This window comes from Gobio gobio (assembly GCF_949357685.1).
Source record: "Gobio gobio genome assembly, chromosome: 3".
NCBI classification, from domain to species: Eukaryota; Metazoa; Chordata; class Actinopteri; order Cypriniformes; family Gobionidae; genus Gobio; species Gobio gobio.
In genome coordinates this window covers 56,581,368-56,597,547 of record NC_137099.1, presented here as the reverse complement: position 1 = coordinate 56,597,547, position 16,180 = coordinate 56,581,368, and the positions used below count along the sequence as shown (strand labels likewise).

General features: G+C 36.7%; 1 protein-coding gene across 2 annotated transcripts in view; it reads left to right on the top strand.

The window, feature by feature from the left end:
• The window catches only part of nherf2 (NHERF family PDZ scaffold protein 2), a 33,143-nt gene that overhangs the window by 16,681 nt on the left and 282 nt on the right, over nucleotides 1–16,180 (top strand). For both annotated transcript variants that reach the window (XM_079811679.1, XM_079811678.1), the window contains exons 4-8: nucleotides 3,903–4,109; nucleotides 9,016–9,210; nucleotides 12,323–12,476; nucleotides 12,749–12,996; nucleotides 15,065–16,180. The exon at nucleotides 15,065–16,180 is cut by the window's right edge and continues 282 nt beyond it. In XM_079811679.1, the coding sequence (XP_079667805.1) occupies nucleotides 3,903–4,109; nucleotides 9,016–9,210; nucleotides 12,323–12,476; nucleotides 12,749–12,996; nucleotides 15,065–15,265 (1,005 nt within the window). In that variant the 3' untranslated portion in view covers nucleotides 15,266–16,180. The remainder of the gene's footprint in view (nucleotides 1–3,902; nucleotides 4,110–9,015; nucleotides 9,211–12,322; nucleotides 12,477–12,748; nucleotides 12,997–15,064) is intronic.

The window sequence follows — 16,180 nt, the reverse complement described above, 5'->3', positions numbered from 1 at the left end:
CCAATTTGAAGGCTACAAACGTTTTTCATTCCCTGAGCCGCAAAGGACACAACGAGTGGATCTTTTCGCAGCCTAGCCCTTCCCCTCTTCAACGGAAGTGGTCAGAGTTGGTAGGCGATAAGAACAATCCTCCGTAGGCTAGACCGTCCCATTTCACCGACTTCAAAGCCTCTGAATTGGGACACAGCGACAGACTCTGACTTTTTAGCTTCAGACTGTGATTCCATCCGGTTGGAGATTAAACATGTTTTTTGAACACTTTTTTTATTTGTCACGCGTCTCCTAGGCACGTTTCTGCATTCTGAGTTTGTGTTCGGAACAATTTTAAAGTCTGGCAGTGTGTGATCATTAGTCATTTAGGCCCGGTTTACAGCTGCTATTAAGATGTGTTTTGGTTGATCAGATCACATGTGGGCGACGCTAAATAAAGGTGTAAACTGGGTCTGAAACGCTTTGAGCTTGTCCACTTTCGACCACTTCCAGAGGTAGTTAAAGGGCTGATGAATTGAGAAATCAACTTTCCCTTGAGCCTTTGATATATAAAAGTTCATCGTGATATAAGAATATCCTGTAACTTTCAGAGCTGAAAACGTCCTTGTTAATCAAAGAAAAGCTTTTATAGACACCAGGCTTAGAAAACGAGAGATCTCAGAATATGTCGACCCTTGACGTCATAGGATGCAGAAGCGCCGCCTCAAGCCCCGCCCACCGACTCGTGGAGCTACACGGGTTGCGCTACCGAGCAATAAACATGCGGTTCCAGCTCACGTGTGTAAGACATTACGTTTGTTCACTTCATTTCACCGCGGAATCTATTGTAAACAAGACACAGGTCGAGACTGGATTTGCAGACATACTGAGATTAAAACACAATGCTGTGCTTCTATATTGGATCCGACAGGAACGGTGCAACACACTTATGTGAGTAAAACATGTTTTTTATATGTGTTAGTTTTGCATTGTTACAGATGGTTTGATATCTATTGATTACACACCTTAGCACGCGGTCACAGGCTGGAGAAGCTGTTATTGGTTCATTCGTGATCAGACTCGGACTTGTAACGGCAGTGCTCGCAAAGCCCAAAGTCCCGGGGCTATGTGCTTTTCAGACGGGCTACCAAAACGTATCAGCGGCCTGCCGACAGGGTATCTTAAATAGTGAAATAATATTCCTTACTTGCGCGTGCGCGTGTGTGTTATATCCACCGATCGGGCGGGCCAAGTAATGCAAAAATAACATTCCAATCAATCGCGATGAGAGATAAATCTTTGTGTTTGTTTGATAAAGATATTTTCAGAGCCCTGTGAACGATTCCCCAGACGCTTTCAAAACAATCCCCACATTTACTGAGGGAGCTGAATCTCATTAAATATGCTAATCTTATCCAATCCTAGCCGTGGGCGTTTCCTTCCAAGTCTTCAGTGCGGCACGCCCATCAAAACCGAGCGTTTTTCAGAGAGCCTCAAAACCAAGGCAGAAAGTAGCCTATTACTTATTCATTATGATCAATGTTCCCTCTAAGCTGCAGACGATAGACACAGACGCGAAATGTGGGGAGAAATCCATTTGATTGTAGTTTTTAAATGAGAAACAATTGCAGTGCTCTGTTCTACCGCCATAGAGTCAGTATCGCTATCGTGTTAGAACCAGTGGATAGGGTTTACAGGTTTCATAGAAAGACAATGATGTCCCGTGTGAGCAGAGCACGCAGCAGTGAGTCATGTTTGTGGTGCAAATAGCTCAATAACGGATGATGGACACAGCACGGTAACAAAACAGACATTTACAGTTACACCCACCACAAGTGTAGCGTGCAAACTCCAAACACCAAAGTAACACACATCAGTTCAAATAGATGTGTGTGTGGTTTGGGTTTCAGTAATGTTTAGATAACTATAAAAGAGTTCACACGTTCCCTTTAACATATTTCGCTATTAGATCTATTTAATCAAGCATTTAAACTGATATAATAAACTATCAGTTTAAATACTTCCATTAGTTTTTATATTATATTGTATTATAGTGTAGCCTAAGCCTAATAAAGAATTGATCTCACAAGGGGATTGTTTAGGGATCCTTGCCATTAAAACGTTTGAAAACACCCTGATATAGAAAATCTTGGAAATTCATAAGCAATAAACAAACATTTAATATAGATGGTTTAATGCTGCCTGTCCCCAATAAATGACTGTACACATTAAGAACCATCTCTGTGTAACCGCTTATTATATTATATAATAAGTTTATTATATTATATTATATTATATTATATTATATTATATTATATTATATTATATTATATTATATTATATTATATTATATTATATTATATTATATTATTATATTATATTATTATAAAGAATTGAACTGTCCTGGGGGAGATTTTAATAGTATTTCTTGGTAAAGAAGACTACAGTTAACAGCACTGTAAAATGTGCTTAATTTAGTGACTTCTGAATTAACTGTTTTTTTTATTTATTTAATATATCACTAAGTTACATCAATGGTTAAATAAAATAGAAATGGCACATTAAAGTTTACACTTTTTTATGTGCGTTTACATACGCTGTACAGGTAAAGAATGTTTTTGCTCAGGTGAGCAAAATGTCCGCCCAATAGAGAAAAGTTTTGCTCAGCGAGAAAAGAAATTAGAGGGAACATTGAATATGATGTTTCTGAATGTAAAAACCATGCAAATGTCATAAGTTGACCTTTTAAAAAAATCTTAAAAGCCAGTTCATGACACCTTTAAAAACACATTCGAACGGAATTGCTTTCATAGTGCAAACGCTCATGCGGTCGAATGTGTTCAAACAGACACAAAAGACTCCGCCTACTCACCTAATGAGTAAACATTATGGGAAGAGCGCTAGCCAGACGGCATTTAAACTTTGTCGGCTGGAGACCCAAGTTTGGTTTGAAGATGAAAAACGTCCCAAGCTCAATGTTCTCTCACCATTCCTGATTTCTAACACACTCTCACAGCGTTCGGCTGGTCTTGCGTCTGTCAGAGCAGAAACTAAAGCTGATGCTGAATCGCGTGAGCTTATTTTGTCCATTAGATCTAAAGATCTGAAAAGGCCCATACATTTACCCGCCCATAGACCCTCCCCTCGAAGAAATCAGGACAAAAGTGTTTGAAAGTGGACAAAAGAGACGGATTAAAACACCAGGTGTGAACGGGAATGTGATTTCCTCATCTACTTGTGATCCGATCGACCAATACCAGCTTAATGCCAGCTGTAAACAAGGCCTTAGTGTTAGCATTTTCGCCAAGTGTATGATGCCTAATGTTTAAAACGTTTTTAACTTCAGATTTGAAGTATATTTCAGCCTTTAGTTATTTGTGTAATTTATGTGTTCAAGCCTCACTAACTTTGTTTCATGTAAATATTGATCTGATTTCTCTTTTTTTTTTTTATAATTCCGACTCTTAATTCTGATTGGATGAGCCATATTAATGAGCCAAGTTGCTTGGCAACCATGAACAGCCTGTGATTTGGCTAATTAACTGAATTACTTGGTGGAAGAATTGCTGAGTCTTATTAGTATTTGTGAATTAATTGAACTATTTATGTAACTTGCTTCATGTTACTGTTGTAGAAACAAAATAAGCCACCCGAGGTCTCATTAAAGGGAGCTTCAAGAATAGCCATTACTTGTGGCTTATCTTATAGTTTTATAAGCTTTATGATTATAGTACTGAAGCCAAACATATCTTTGACTGATTATGAGTAGGTTGTGTCTTGGCAAACAGCAGTTTCAAAGCAGCTTCCCCAAACGCTGGCCTCTGACAACGCAAACAATGCTGGCATTCACACACCTGACCACTGAGACAGCCGTCTGTGTACATGAGCACAGAACTGACCACAGACGTTGTTGTCTTGTCGTATTCCCCCAGAGTCCCAGCAGCCCTGGAGGGATGATGAACGGCTCGCCGCTCTACAGAGCTCGTGCTCGTCTGGCGTCGCCCGTGTTCCTGTCTCTGCGTTCCTCCTGTGAAGCCAAGACTGAGCCGGAGACTGAAGCCTTCACTCAACTCACGCCCGAGACTGAACCCGACGGTGACCTCAGCACTGACCTCAGCGCATCACAGACCAGCACGAAGGTATTGGTTAGTGGTTGAACGATTTTTTAAAGTCGACTAACAAATAAGCCTGAACCTCGAGATCATAAGCCTTTGTCTTTGGGTTGTTATATCTCTCAGAGATTTCTTCTCGTTCTGAATCACATGGAGATAAAGTAGCACAGTAAAGATTACATTTATATGAATGCATTAGTGTGAATGAATTCTACCCGGCAGGGTCGCTCTACTAATATTGAAGCTGTGGGTTTTAGTTACTATGAATTATATGCAAAAACGTTTCAGTTTTTAAAGGGTTAGTTCACCCAAAAATGAAAATTCTGTCATTAATTCCTCACCCTCATGTCGTTGGACACCCGTCAGACCTCCGTTCATCTTCGGAACACAAATGAAGATATTTTAGTGTAAATCTGATGGCTCTGAAAGGCCTCCATTGGCACAATGGCACGGTTCACTCTCAAGACCCTTAAAAGGTACTAAAGACGTCGTTACAAAGTCCATCTCACTACAGTGGTTCTACAATACCTTTATGAATCGGCGAGAATAGTTTTTGTGCATGAAAAAACTCTAAATAACGACTTACATAGTGATGACGATTTCAAAACACGGCCTCATGAAGCTTCGAAGCGTTATGAATCACTGAGTCGAATCATGATTCGGATCGCGTGTCAAACCGCCAAACTGCTGAAATTTGGCGATTCAAACTGCTGAATCGACTCACTGATTCATAACGCTTCGAAGCTTCATGAGGCCGTGTTTTGAAATCGTCATCACTATATAAGTCGTTATTTAGGGTTTTTTTGCGCACAAAAACTATTCTCGCCGATTCATAAAGTTATTGTAGAACCACTGTAGTGAGATGGACTTTGTAACGACGTCTTTAGTACCTTTTAAGGGTCTTGAGAGTGAACCGTGCCATTGTGCCAATGGAGGCCTTTCAGAGCCATCAGATTTACACTAAAATATCTTCATTTGTGTTCCGAAGATGAACGGAGGTCTGACGGGTGTCGAACGACATGAGGGTGAGGAATTAATGACTTTTGGGTGAACTAACCCTTTAAGCTGGTTTACTGATAAATGTCAGAACAGTGATGACAATACATTTCTGCGTTACTGAATGTTTCTGTGTGCACGTGATGTGTGAGCTACTGTGTGTGTGTGTATGCGTAAAACATGCATTCACACGATCAGTTTTGAGCATCCAGATGGTATAATCAAACACATCTTGTGGAGCGCTCTTGAAGTATGCATTTATTTGGCATTTGAACTGATGGATACAGAGCGTAAAAGTGGACTTCAGAGGTTTCTTATCCTGTTGCGCCCTCTATAGGCCATGATCAGCAACTAGTCGACGTTAAAGCGGCATGGCAGAGCATTGAAGTCGACTGCGCAACCCCTAGTATTGGTAGATATTTGTATATAAAGTCTAGGTAGTTATACAGACGTGGATATGTACATTATAAATGTTATGCTTTCACCTATCTCTGAGGTTAGGACAGTATGTGAATGTACATGCTAATGCGATCATGTTGTCATTTCACATGGGAAGGGGTCAGCCAATCATAACAGAGGTCTGGTCTGGTTTGAAGGTACAGTACTAAGCTACCGTTCAAAAGTTTGGAGATTTTTTGTTTTTGAAAGAAAAACTCACCAACACTGCATTTATTTGATCAAAAATACAGTAAAAAACGTAATATTTCGAAATATTATTACAATTTTAAATAGCTGTTTTCTATTTGAATATCTGTTCAAATGTAATTTATTCCTGTGATCAAAGCTGTATTTTCAGCATTGATTTTGTTTTGTTTTTTTTTAATCTTATCGACCCCGAACTTTTGAATGGTAGTGTATATGGTCGGAATCTGTATGCTATATTTCTGGAAGCCTTAAAGGTACAGTAGCAAAATCAGACTGTTTATCAAACTTAATAATGACTGTTATTCATGCAAGAAACCTTGACTTAAACTGTAAAATACACAGATCAGGCATAACATGATGATGTGAAGTGAATAGCACTGATGATCTCTTCATCGCCTGTTAGTGGGTGGGATATATTAGGCAGCAAGTGAACATATTGTCCTCAGAGTTGATGTGTTAGAAGCAGGAAAAATGGGCAAACGTAAGGATTTGAGTGAGTTTGACAAGGGCCAAATTGTGATGGCGAGACGACGGGTCAGAGCATCTCCAAAACTGCAGCAATGGAAGAAGGTCGCTTACCTGGGGAACACATGGCACCAGGTGCACTATGGGAAGAAGGCGTGGCGGCGGAGGCAGTGATGCTTTGGGCAATGTTCTGCTGGGAAACCTTGGGTCCTCCATCCATGTGGATGTTCCTTTGACACCACCGACCTAAGCATTGTTGAGACCATGTACACTCTTTAATGGAAACGGTATTCCCTGGTGGCTGTGGCTCTTTCAGCAGATAATGCGCCGCCACAAAGCAAAAATGGTTCAGGAATGGTTTGAGGAGCACGAGTTTGAGGTGTTGACTTGGCCTCCAAATTGCCCAGATCTCAATCCAATCGAGAATCTGTGGGATGTGCTGAACAAACAAGTCCGAACCATGGAGGCTCCACCTCGCAACTTACAGGACTTAAAGGATCTGCTGCTAACATCTTGGTGCCAGATACCACAGCACACCTTCAGGGGTCTAGTGGCATCCATGCCTCAACGGGTCAGGGCTGTTTTGGCAGCAAAAGGGGGGACCAGCACAATATAACGTAATGCCTGATCGGTGTATGTGCTTCATAATATGAAGTTACGGTAGAAATTTTTGCATTTTGCGGTGCAGGTGGACCTTAGGGTAAAAAAATAAATGCTATAAGACAGATCTGACCCCTTTAAGTGAAACTATATTTCCATCTCTCTCTGTCTCTCTTTCATTTGTTGTCCTCATCGCCTCTCTCTCTCTCTCTCTCTCTCTCTCTCTCTCTCTCTCTCTCTCTCTCTCTGTGTGTGACCTTAATTCTCATTTACCTGCTTTGTGTTCACACTCTCTAGTCCAAGGTGTCTGATTTCTGGGTATTTTCCCAGAATTCAGTGAGAGTGTTGTTTTGTGTGTGTGTGTGTGTGTAAGATTAGGTTAAGCAGCGTCTCACCCTCGGGAGGTAAAGCACATGTGTGTGTGTGTGTGTGTGTGTGTGTGTGTTTGTGTGTAAGGCGAGGTTCTTCAGTCACTCTACCCCATGGGACACAAACAGACACCACCCTTGTATTGTCTTAGAACAGGAAGTGACATGGTGTCTCACAGAATGTCCCTTATTCCTGCTGGGCGTCTTTCACTTCTTGAAGGAAATGAGCCAATGGTCACGCACACATGCTCGCACGTCCTCGGGAACGGTCCAGGGTCCTGCATATATCATATGATACACAGCATATGATATCAGACAGCACAAATACGCAGATGTGAATGCCTGAGGAAGGTACTGCAAGTACTCAAGGGGGCTATAGTTTTCATCCAATGATTGTGTCACTACACCAGATGTGTTATTATTAGGCAGTTGTTGACCTGAATGCGAAAATTGGCTTTTACATTCCTGCGGCCCTTTTGGTGAAATCATAATCACATTTCGGCATATTACGATATTTACGTTGACTATTAGAAAGGAGTTTATGCATTGTAATTAAAGCCATTATTTTAGTGAGATTAATAAGCCTAAATGATTGCACAGAAATGTTATAATGTGATTGAAGACCATTAAATATTTTTAAATAAATCAAAAAGCAATTTGCGAGTGACTCGCTGTATGGCACTGAAGGTAAATTAATTAAACTAATGATAAAAACTGTTTGACAGAAGAAGGTTACGTTCACACATCAACAGAGTACGGTTGACAACCGCATTTACCACAGATGTGAGTCTCGAATCGAATCTCGAAATGTCCCATTCAAACAGCAACTTACTAGTTACTTACCAGCGTTTAGTTGATCCTGGTAAGCGCTCATTGTCACAGTTGTAAACATGCGACGTTCTTCTTCCATGAGGGAGTTTGGCATCACAGCATTTGTTTTTAGGCGGACCATCAAAGAAAACGACACACGCATCTCCCGGGCATCTTGTAGAATTCAACCAATCAGATGACAGATTAAACCTGTAGCAAATACTTTCACTGTATTCCTCTGATTTATTTATTAAAGGTGCACTATGTAACTTTTCCATCCACTGGAGGTCGCCTGTTCAAAACAAAGACGTAGTTTTGATGACGGCACGTTTGAGTGCAGAATCTCGTGACATGTGGTCTTCACCTCACAGCCGGTGGGAAAGAATCAGGACAGGACTCGGGCAGAAATCATGTTCATGTGATTACTAACGTTACTGTAGTCTGAAGCAGAAGCAGGAGCGAGTGTTGTGGAGCTGAGGAACCGCTGGAGCGATTGTTAGTGAGATGAACACAACACGCCTCGCGAGCGGCGGGACTTTTATTATGACACAGTCTCCGGCGGGACTTTTATTATGACACCGTCGCCGGCGGTCATGAGTATAAGGTAACGCGGCTCTGTTGATCATATTAGACACATCTGAGTGTGTTGTTGATGATGTTATGACATTACTCTGTGCGTTCTCTCAGCGGCTGCTATGACACTTGTTCACACTGCAGTGAGAGTAAAGCGTTTCTGCAAAATAAATCCGGAAACCGAGGGAACGCAGATATGACACAATCGACAGGCCACTCCCTCACACGTCCCGGTTCCTCGGGTAAAAGTGCAAATTCTCACGATTTACAAATAGTTGGAAACATTTTGGATATTGTAAGTACTCAACTGAACAAAATACTGGCCTAGTGGTTGTTGGATATTTTACTAAAAAATGTTACATAGTGCACCTTTAATCTTGTTTCATTAGCTAATTATTGGGCTGTCAATTTTCCAGTTTTGTTGGCCTAACGGAGTATTATGCTTTAATATCTGCTCTGTTGTTTTCTCTCTCCAGGAAGAGGTGTCATCGGAGGTGGACGTGGCAACGAAGGACCTGCGCCCGCGCCTGTGTCACATGACCCTAGGCGAGGAGGGCTTTGGCTTCAACCTGCACTGCAAAAAGTCCCACGCGGGTCAGTACATCCGCTCGGTGGACCCCGACTCTCCAGCGGAGCACGCGGGACTGAGGCCAAGAGACCGGCTCATCGAGGTGATCGGACGGGATTACACGAGCCTTGATTAGCCCAGATTAGCAGCACTGGATTAGATTAGATTAAACCGCTTCTGGAAGGATTACGCAACTGAAGAGAAACGCCCGGATGTTTGTTCACTTTGTGAAGGGAGGATCCCTTTTTAGAGCAGGGAGTTAGTGCGTGCGTGTGTGTGTGTGTGTGTGAGACATCGTGATCGTCAGGGAGAGCAAATCCATCCTAATGGATTTAATTTGCAGCCGTTTTCTGTAATTATCACAGACAGATCAGTAATTATGACTGACGAATCCAGTCAACTGTGTTTGTTTTCTGAATGCATTTGAGTTTAATTAGCAAAATATTTATTTATAAGTCGTAATTCACTTAAAATCATCATGAATTCATGTCATTTAATAGCTCCATCTCAAATGGCAACTTTCAAACTAGATTTTAGCTTTTTTTTGTGAAGAAAATCATATCACAAATGGTGTGGGACGTCTAAAGGTGCACTATGTAAAACATTTTCAGTAAAATATCCCAAAACCATTAGGCCAGTGTTATATATTTTGTTCAGTTGAGTACTTACAATATCCCAAATGTTTCCAACTATTTGTAAATTGAAATTGAGAAATTGCGATTTTAACCAAGGAACCGGGACGTGTGAGGGCATCACCTGTCGATGACATCATATCTGCGTTCCCCTCGGTTTCCGGATTGATTTTGCAGAAACGCTTTTCTCTCACTGCAGTGTGAACAAGTGTCATAGCAGCCGCCGAGCGAACACACAGAGTAACGTCATAACATCATCATCAACACACTCAGATGTGTCTAATATGATCAACAGAGCCGCGTTACCTCATACTCATGACCGCCGGCGACTGTGTCATAATAAAAGTCCCGCCGGCGACTGTGTCATAATAAAAGTCCCACTGGCGACTGTGTCATAATAAAAGTCCCGCTGGCGACTGTGGCATAATAAAAGTCCCGCTGCTCACGAGGCGTGTGTTGTGTTCATCTTATTAACAATCGCTCCAGCGGTTCCTCAGCTCCACAACACTCACTCCTGCTTCTGCTTCACTACAGTAACGTTAATAATCACATGAACATGATTTCTGCCCGAGTCCTATCCCGATTCTTTCCCACCGGCTGTGAGGTGAAGACCACATGTCCCAAGATTCTGCGCTCAAACGTGCCGTCATCAAACTACGCCTTTGTTTTGAATAGGCGACCTCTAGCAGACAAAAAAGTTACATAGTGCACCTTTAATACATTAAATTAGGCTACATTCAACATGAATTAATCTCATAAATGTTAAAAATGCCGTTGAAAGCAACAATAGGAGAAAAAAGCATCCCACAGGATGCAACATGGATTTCAGACGTGCCACTCTCTGAATAAGATTCCTCAGAAAGCCCTGCATGTTTTTTTTTCCTTTATTAGAAAGTAATTGACAAAGCACGTATTATCTCACGTAAAAACCCTTCCTCCCGTATGAACGGCAGGAAACCCTACAGACTTTCACATGCATTGCATCAGCATTATGTGTTTCACCAGCCGCAGGAACCTACACACCCCAAACTCTATTATCAGACAGAGACGGCTGGAGAAACACTGAACTAATGTCAGATGAGAGTTTGAGAGTTATGTAAGGCTTCTTCAAAGAGAGGAAGAGGAAGCTGCACAGGAAGTGGAAGTGGCATGGCCTCACTCTCCACCTGCTGGACAAATGCTGACCTACAACTGAGACGAATGATATATTATACATAAAATATATTTAATATTATATTGAATTAAATTATGTAATATAAACAAATTATTACAATTATTACAGCTCTATATTTAATATAGAGCTGGGAAAAAAATAATCGTGATTAATCGCTTCCAAAATAAAAGTTTGTGTACTGTGTATATATATATATATATATATATATATATATATATATATATATATATATATATATATATATATATATATATATATATATATATATATAAATACACACACATGCATGTATATATTTAAGAAATATTTGCATGTATATACTGTATATAAAATTTAACGTATAAATATATATTTTTTTATAAAAATATAAAACTTTTCTTAAGTATATACATGCATGTGTGTGTGTATATATATATATTTATATATACATACATAATAATTATACACAGTACACACATTTATTATATAAACACAAACCTTTATTTTGGATGCGGTTAATCACGATAAATTTTTCGCCAGCACTAATTTAATATCAATAAATATTTAATATATTACAATATAAAAAATATGTGCGTATAATACTACTATAACACATACTATATATATATATATATATATATATATATATATATATATATATATATATATATATATATATATATATATATATAGTTGAGTTTAATAAGTGTAATGTTGTGTATATGATACTGCTTATACGTACAGGTTCCGTCTTGTTTTAAAGTCAAATGATATATACATAATTTCATTTAATATTATATTAAATAGTTGTTATAATTTTTTCTAATTATATTTAGTGTATTATAATAAAATATATTATAAATAAATATAATGAATAAAATAGTCAAGTATAATATTATAATTATTATATTACTATGTAAAATACATTGTATTTTGTGATAAAATAAAAAATAATATATATATATATTATACACTGTATATAGTACATATGTATATACATATATAAGTATAGTAATATAATAAATTATATTAATATGTAAAGTAATATATTTGTGATATATTTTATTATACTTTATGATTTTTGGATAGTATATAATAGATTATATTACATTATATAATAAATAAAATTATAAATAAATAATATAGTTCAGTATAATAAGTGTAATGTTGAGTGTCAGTCTCTCTTCTGTCTTGTTTTAAAATATTGAGACAAATGATGTTTTATACATAATGTAATATAAATATAATATTATATATAGTATATTATAATATAATAAATGATAGTTATTATGTATATTTTATTATATTAAATTATAGAAAAATACTAAAATAAATAATATAGTGGAAGTATGGGTGTGTGTGTATATGATCTTGAAAGCTCGAGCTGATGCATTGGCATCTCATCTCATGTGTGTGTCTCACACCTGCAGGTGAACGACACGAGTATTGTGTGTCTGCGTCACGCTGAGGTGGTGGCGTTGATCAAGGCGGGCGGCAGAGAGACGCGTCTGCTGGTGGTCGATCCCGAGACAGACGAGCTCTTCAATCGACTGGGCATCGTGCCCACATCGACTCATCTGAAAGGTACAGAATGTGCTTTAGCGTGTGTGTATTGCACATCAACATGCTCATGTATCCGTCTGAGGAGTCCACAGAAGAAGACTACACTGGAAAGATGATATTTAAACGCTTTGTATTTGTGTAACCTCGCCTGACTGTACTGTTCATTACAAGGAAAGCTTATGCAAAACACGCCCATGCTCTATGCAAACATTACTAATGTCCAGGGCAACACATCATATGTATACAATTAATGATGACTGTAGTTATTTTTCTGAATGCTTTCTTTCAAACAGAGGACTGTGTGGACGGGCCGATCACAGAAGGTCCCGAGCCGACGGCGTATCTGAGCACGGAAAGCCCTGTCTCCGCTTCAGCCGTCCCAGAAGCCCCCAGGGTCTCTCCACCAATCATCAACATCACACTGACAGATCCACCAATCACAAACGGCTCTCCCAGACACCAGAGTCACAGAAGCTCCTCCTCTCGGTCCACTTTATCAGAGACGAGCGCTGAACTCAGCAGCTTTGACTCCAGCAACAGGGTGTGTGCCAGGGTTTTACCGTACATTTTACAGGTTTTTTTAAAAAGGTTTTTTACTGTACATTTTACGGGGATTTACTCATTTTTTACAGTGTACAACAAACTTCAAATATTGTATTATTATTATTATAGTAATTATTATAGTTGTTGTTGATATTAATAATAGTTTATTGATATATATATATTTAATAATAATTATTTATTGTTGGTGTCTTTGTTGGTAATAATATAACTTTAATAATTTGACATAATGTGATGATTATTGTTGTTATTTGTTTTATTAATATAATTAATATCATCCTCATATTAATAATAATGTATTAATATTGTATATTATTAACTAATTTAATAGTAAAAATAATATTGTTTTTGGTAACACTAATACAAAATTTGACAATTATAGTTATATGTGTGGTTGTTGATAATAATTATAATAATTATAATTTAAAAATATGATTACTAATCAAATTATTATTATTGATGTTGGTAACAAAAATAATAAACATTTTATAATGATATACTATTGTTATTAATTTAAATAATAAGAACCGTATTATTAATACTAATATATTAATATGGCATATGATTAATTTAATAGTAAAAAAAAGTGTTGTAGATGTTGGTAACAATAATAATAATAATTTAACAGCATGAAATATTATTAATTCATATTATTATTATATTAATATTATTTGTATAGTTGTTGTTGTTTTTGGTATATAATAATAATAATAATTTGATAATTCTACATTATTATAATAATCATTATTAAGGATACTTAATAATAATAATGGCAGAAAATTGTTTTGGAAAAATAATTTCTGTTATAATCATAATAATAATAATAATACAAATTAATATGGTATATTATTCATTTAATAATACAATGTATTATTTATTAATTAAAATAAGAAGACATTCAGTGACTTCAAATCTTTTATTATTATTATTGTTTGTATTATTATAGTTGTTGTTGTTGATATTAAATATAGTTTATTGATATATTATTAATTCATTTAATTATTATTATTTATTGTTGTTGTCTTTGTTGGTAATAATAATAATAATAATAATAATAATTTGACATAATATGATGATTATTGTTGTTATTTGTTTTATTAATATCATCATCATCATCATCATATTAATAATAATGTATTAATATTGTATATTATTAATTTAACAATTATAGTTATGTGTGGTTGTTGATATCAATTTTAATAATAATAGTAATAATAATTTAACAAATATAATTATTAATCAAATTATTATTATTAATGTTGGTAACAAAAATAATAAACATTTTATAATGATATACTATTGTTATTAATTTAAATATTTTTAATTTATTAATTTATTTATTATTTGTATAGTTGTTTTATATAATAATAATAATAATAATAATAATAATAATAATTTATTGATTGATATATTATTATTGGTAATAATAATAATAATAATTTGATAATTCTACATTATTATAATAATTATTATTAAGGATACTTAATATTAATGATGGTAGAAAATTGTCTTGGATAAAGGAATTTGTGTTAGAATAATAGTAATAAAATATGTTATATTATTGATGTAATATTAAAATGTATAATTCATTAATTAAAATAAGAATTATTATTATTAAATTAATATGGTTTATTATTAATTTAATAATTAAATGTATTATTTATTTATTAAAATAAGAATTATTATTATTACATTAATATGGTATATTATTAAGTTAAAAATAAAATTGAGTATTATTATTATTAATGAATTACTTAATTAAAATAAGAATTATTATTATTATGTGCTTTACTGTAACTCACAGTACCATATGGCGAAAAAAATCAAATACAAAATGCAAAAGAATCTATACCTGAATGCAGTGAATAAAAGCATCAAAATGTGAAATGTAACATAATGTGCTAAGTATGTACAGAAGGAAACTGTAATGCTGCTTATGATAGCTTGTTTAAAAAGTGCACTATTGATAGCAAAGTTGTTAAGTAAACTGTATACTATATTTTACTTCAAACAAATGTGAATTATAACTATCTTTTATCTTTTCATAGCTCACAGATTCTGACCATCACTCCAGCGATGATGCCCGCAAACCAAGCCGGGATGTGAAGTCGGATCCGTTCTGGGAGAGCGGTCTGCAACTGAGTCTGACCGCGGCCGAGGCCAAGCAGAAAGCCCGGGCCAAACGGGCCAACAAGAGAGCGCCCCCTATGGACTGGAGCAAGAAACAGGAAATCTTCAGCAACTTCTGAGGAGCGCACACATCTGACAATTCACCGCAGTTCTGCACACAGACCGGAGACACGCATCTTAGATCCACCTGCTGATAGAGATCTTTTGTGAAAGGATGAGAGAAAAGCAGATCCGAAAGTATGATTTTGACAGTAAAGCAACATGTTGGCATCATGCTCTGTGTTTAATTCCTAGTAAGTGTTTAACGTTCAGCCAGTTTGCTATTTCAGACGCTCGCGTTCCCTTCTGACTGACCTCAGACAGCAGTTTCCACAAAAAGAGGAAGGAAACGACAAACTCATTTCAAGGCAGAAACAGTAAGAAGGAAAGACGGACTGAGGGCGACGTGGAAAGAAAGTGTCATTGTGATAGTGAAAGTGAACAAAAGATGGTAAGCCGAACTCTAACTGAAGACTGAACGTCGAGCCAAAGGTGGCAAAGAGAAGAAGAAGAGATCGGAGAATGTGTACAGTTGTGTTTGGGAAGGATGATAAGAAGAAACAACAACAGGATAAACGAGAGAAGGTTTAGTCAGAGATCTTCACTATGGAGATCTGAATTTAGTTCGCACTCCTAAAACCTCACTATTAGCAGACAAGACACTTTAAATCTTTTCTCTTCCGGGAAACAGATCAAAATATCTCCGATTTTCATCCAATCAGATGCTCTCTAGAATAAGTGTAATGGCTGTTGTTATTTTCTGAGCTCATCCCACACGAGTGGGGTTGACATATACTATTTATTTATTTGTTTTCTTGTCTTTGTCTCTGAAATGCTGGTTTAACATTTCTACATGATATCAATGGTTTATTATATCACTCAGAGTATTTACAGACATTATCAACTACTTATAGATCAACTGTTTGAGCGGTAAACTTCAACTGTTTTTGACCTCAATATTTACACGAATTAGCCTACATGGAAATCAAAAGTGG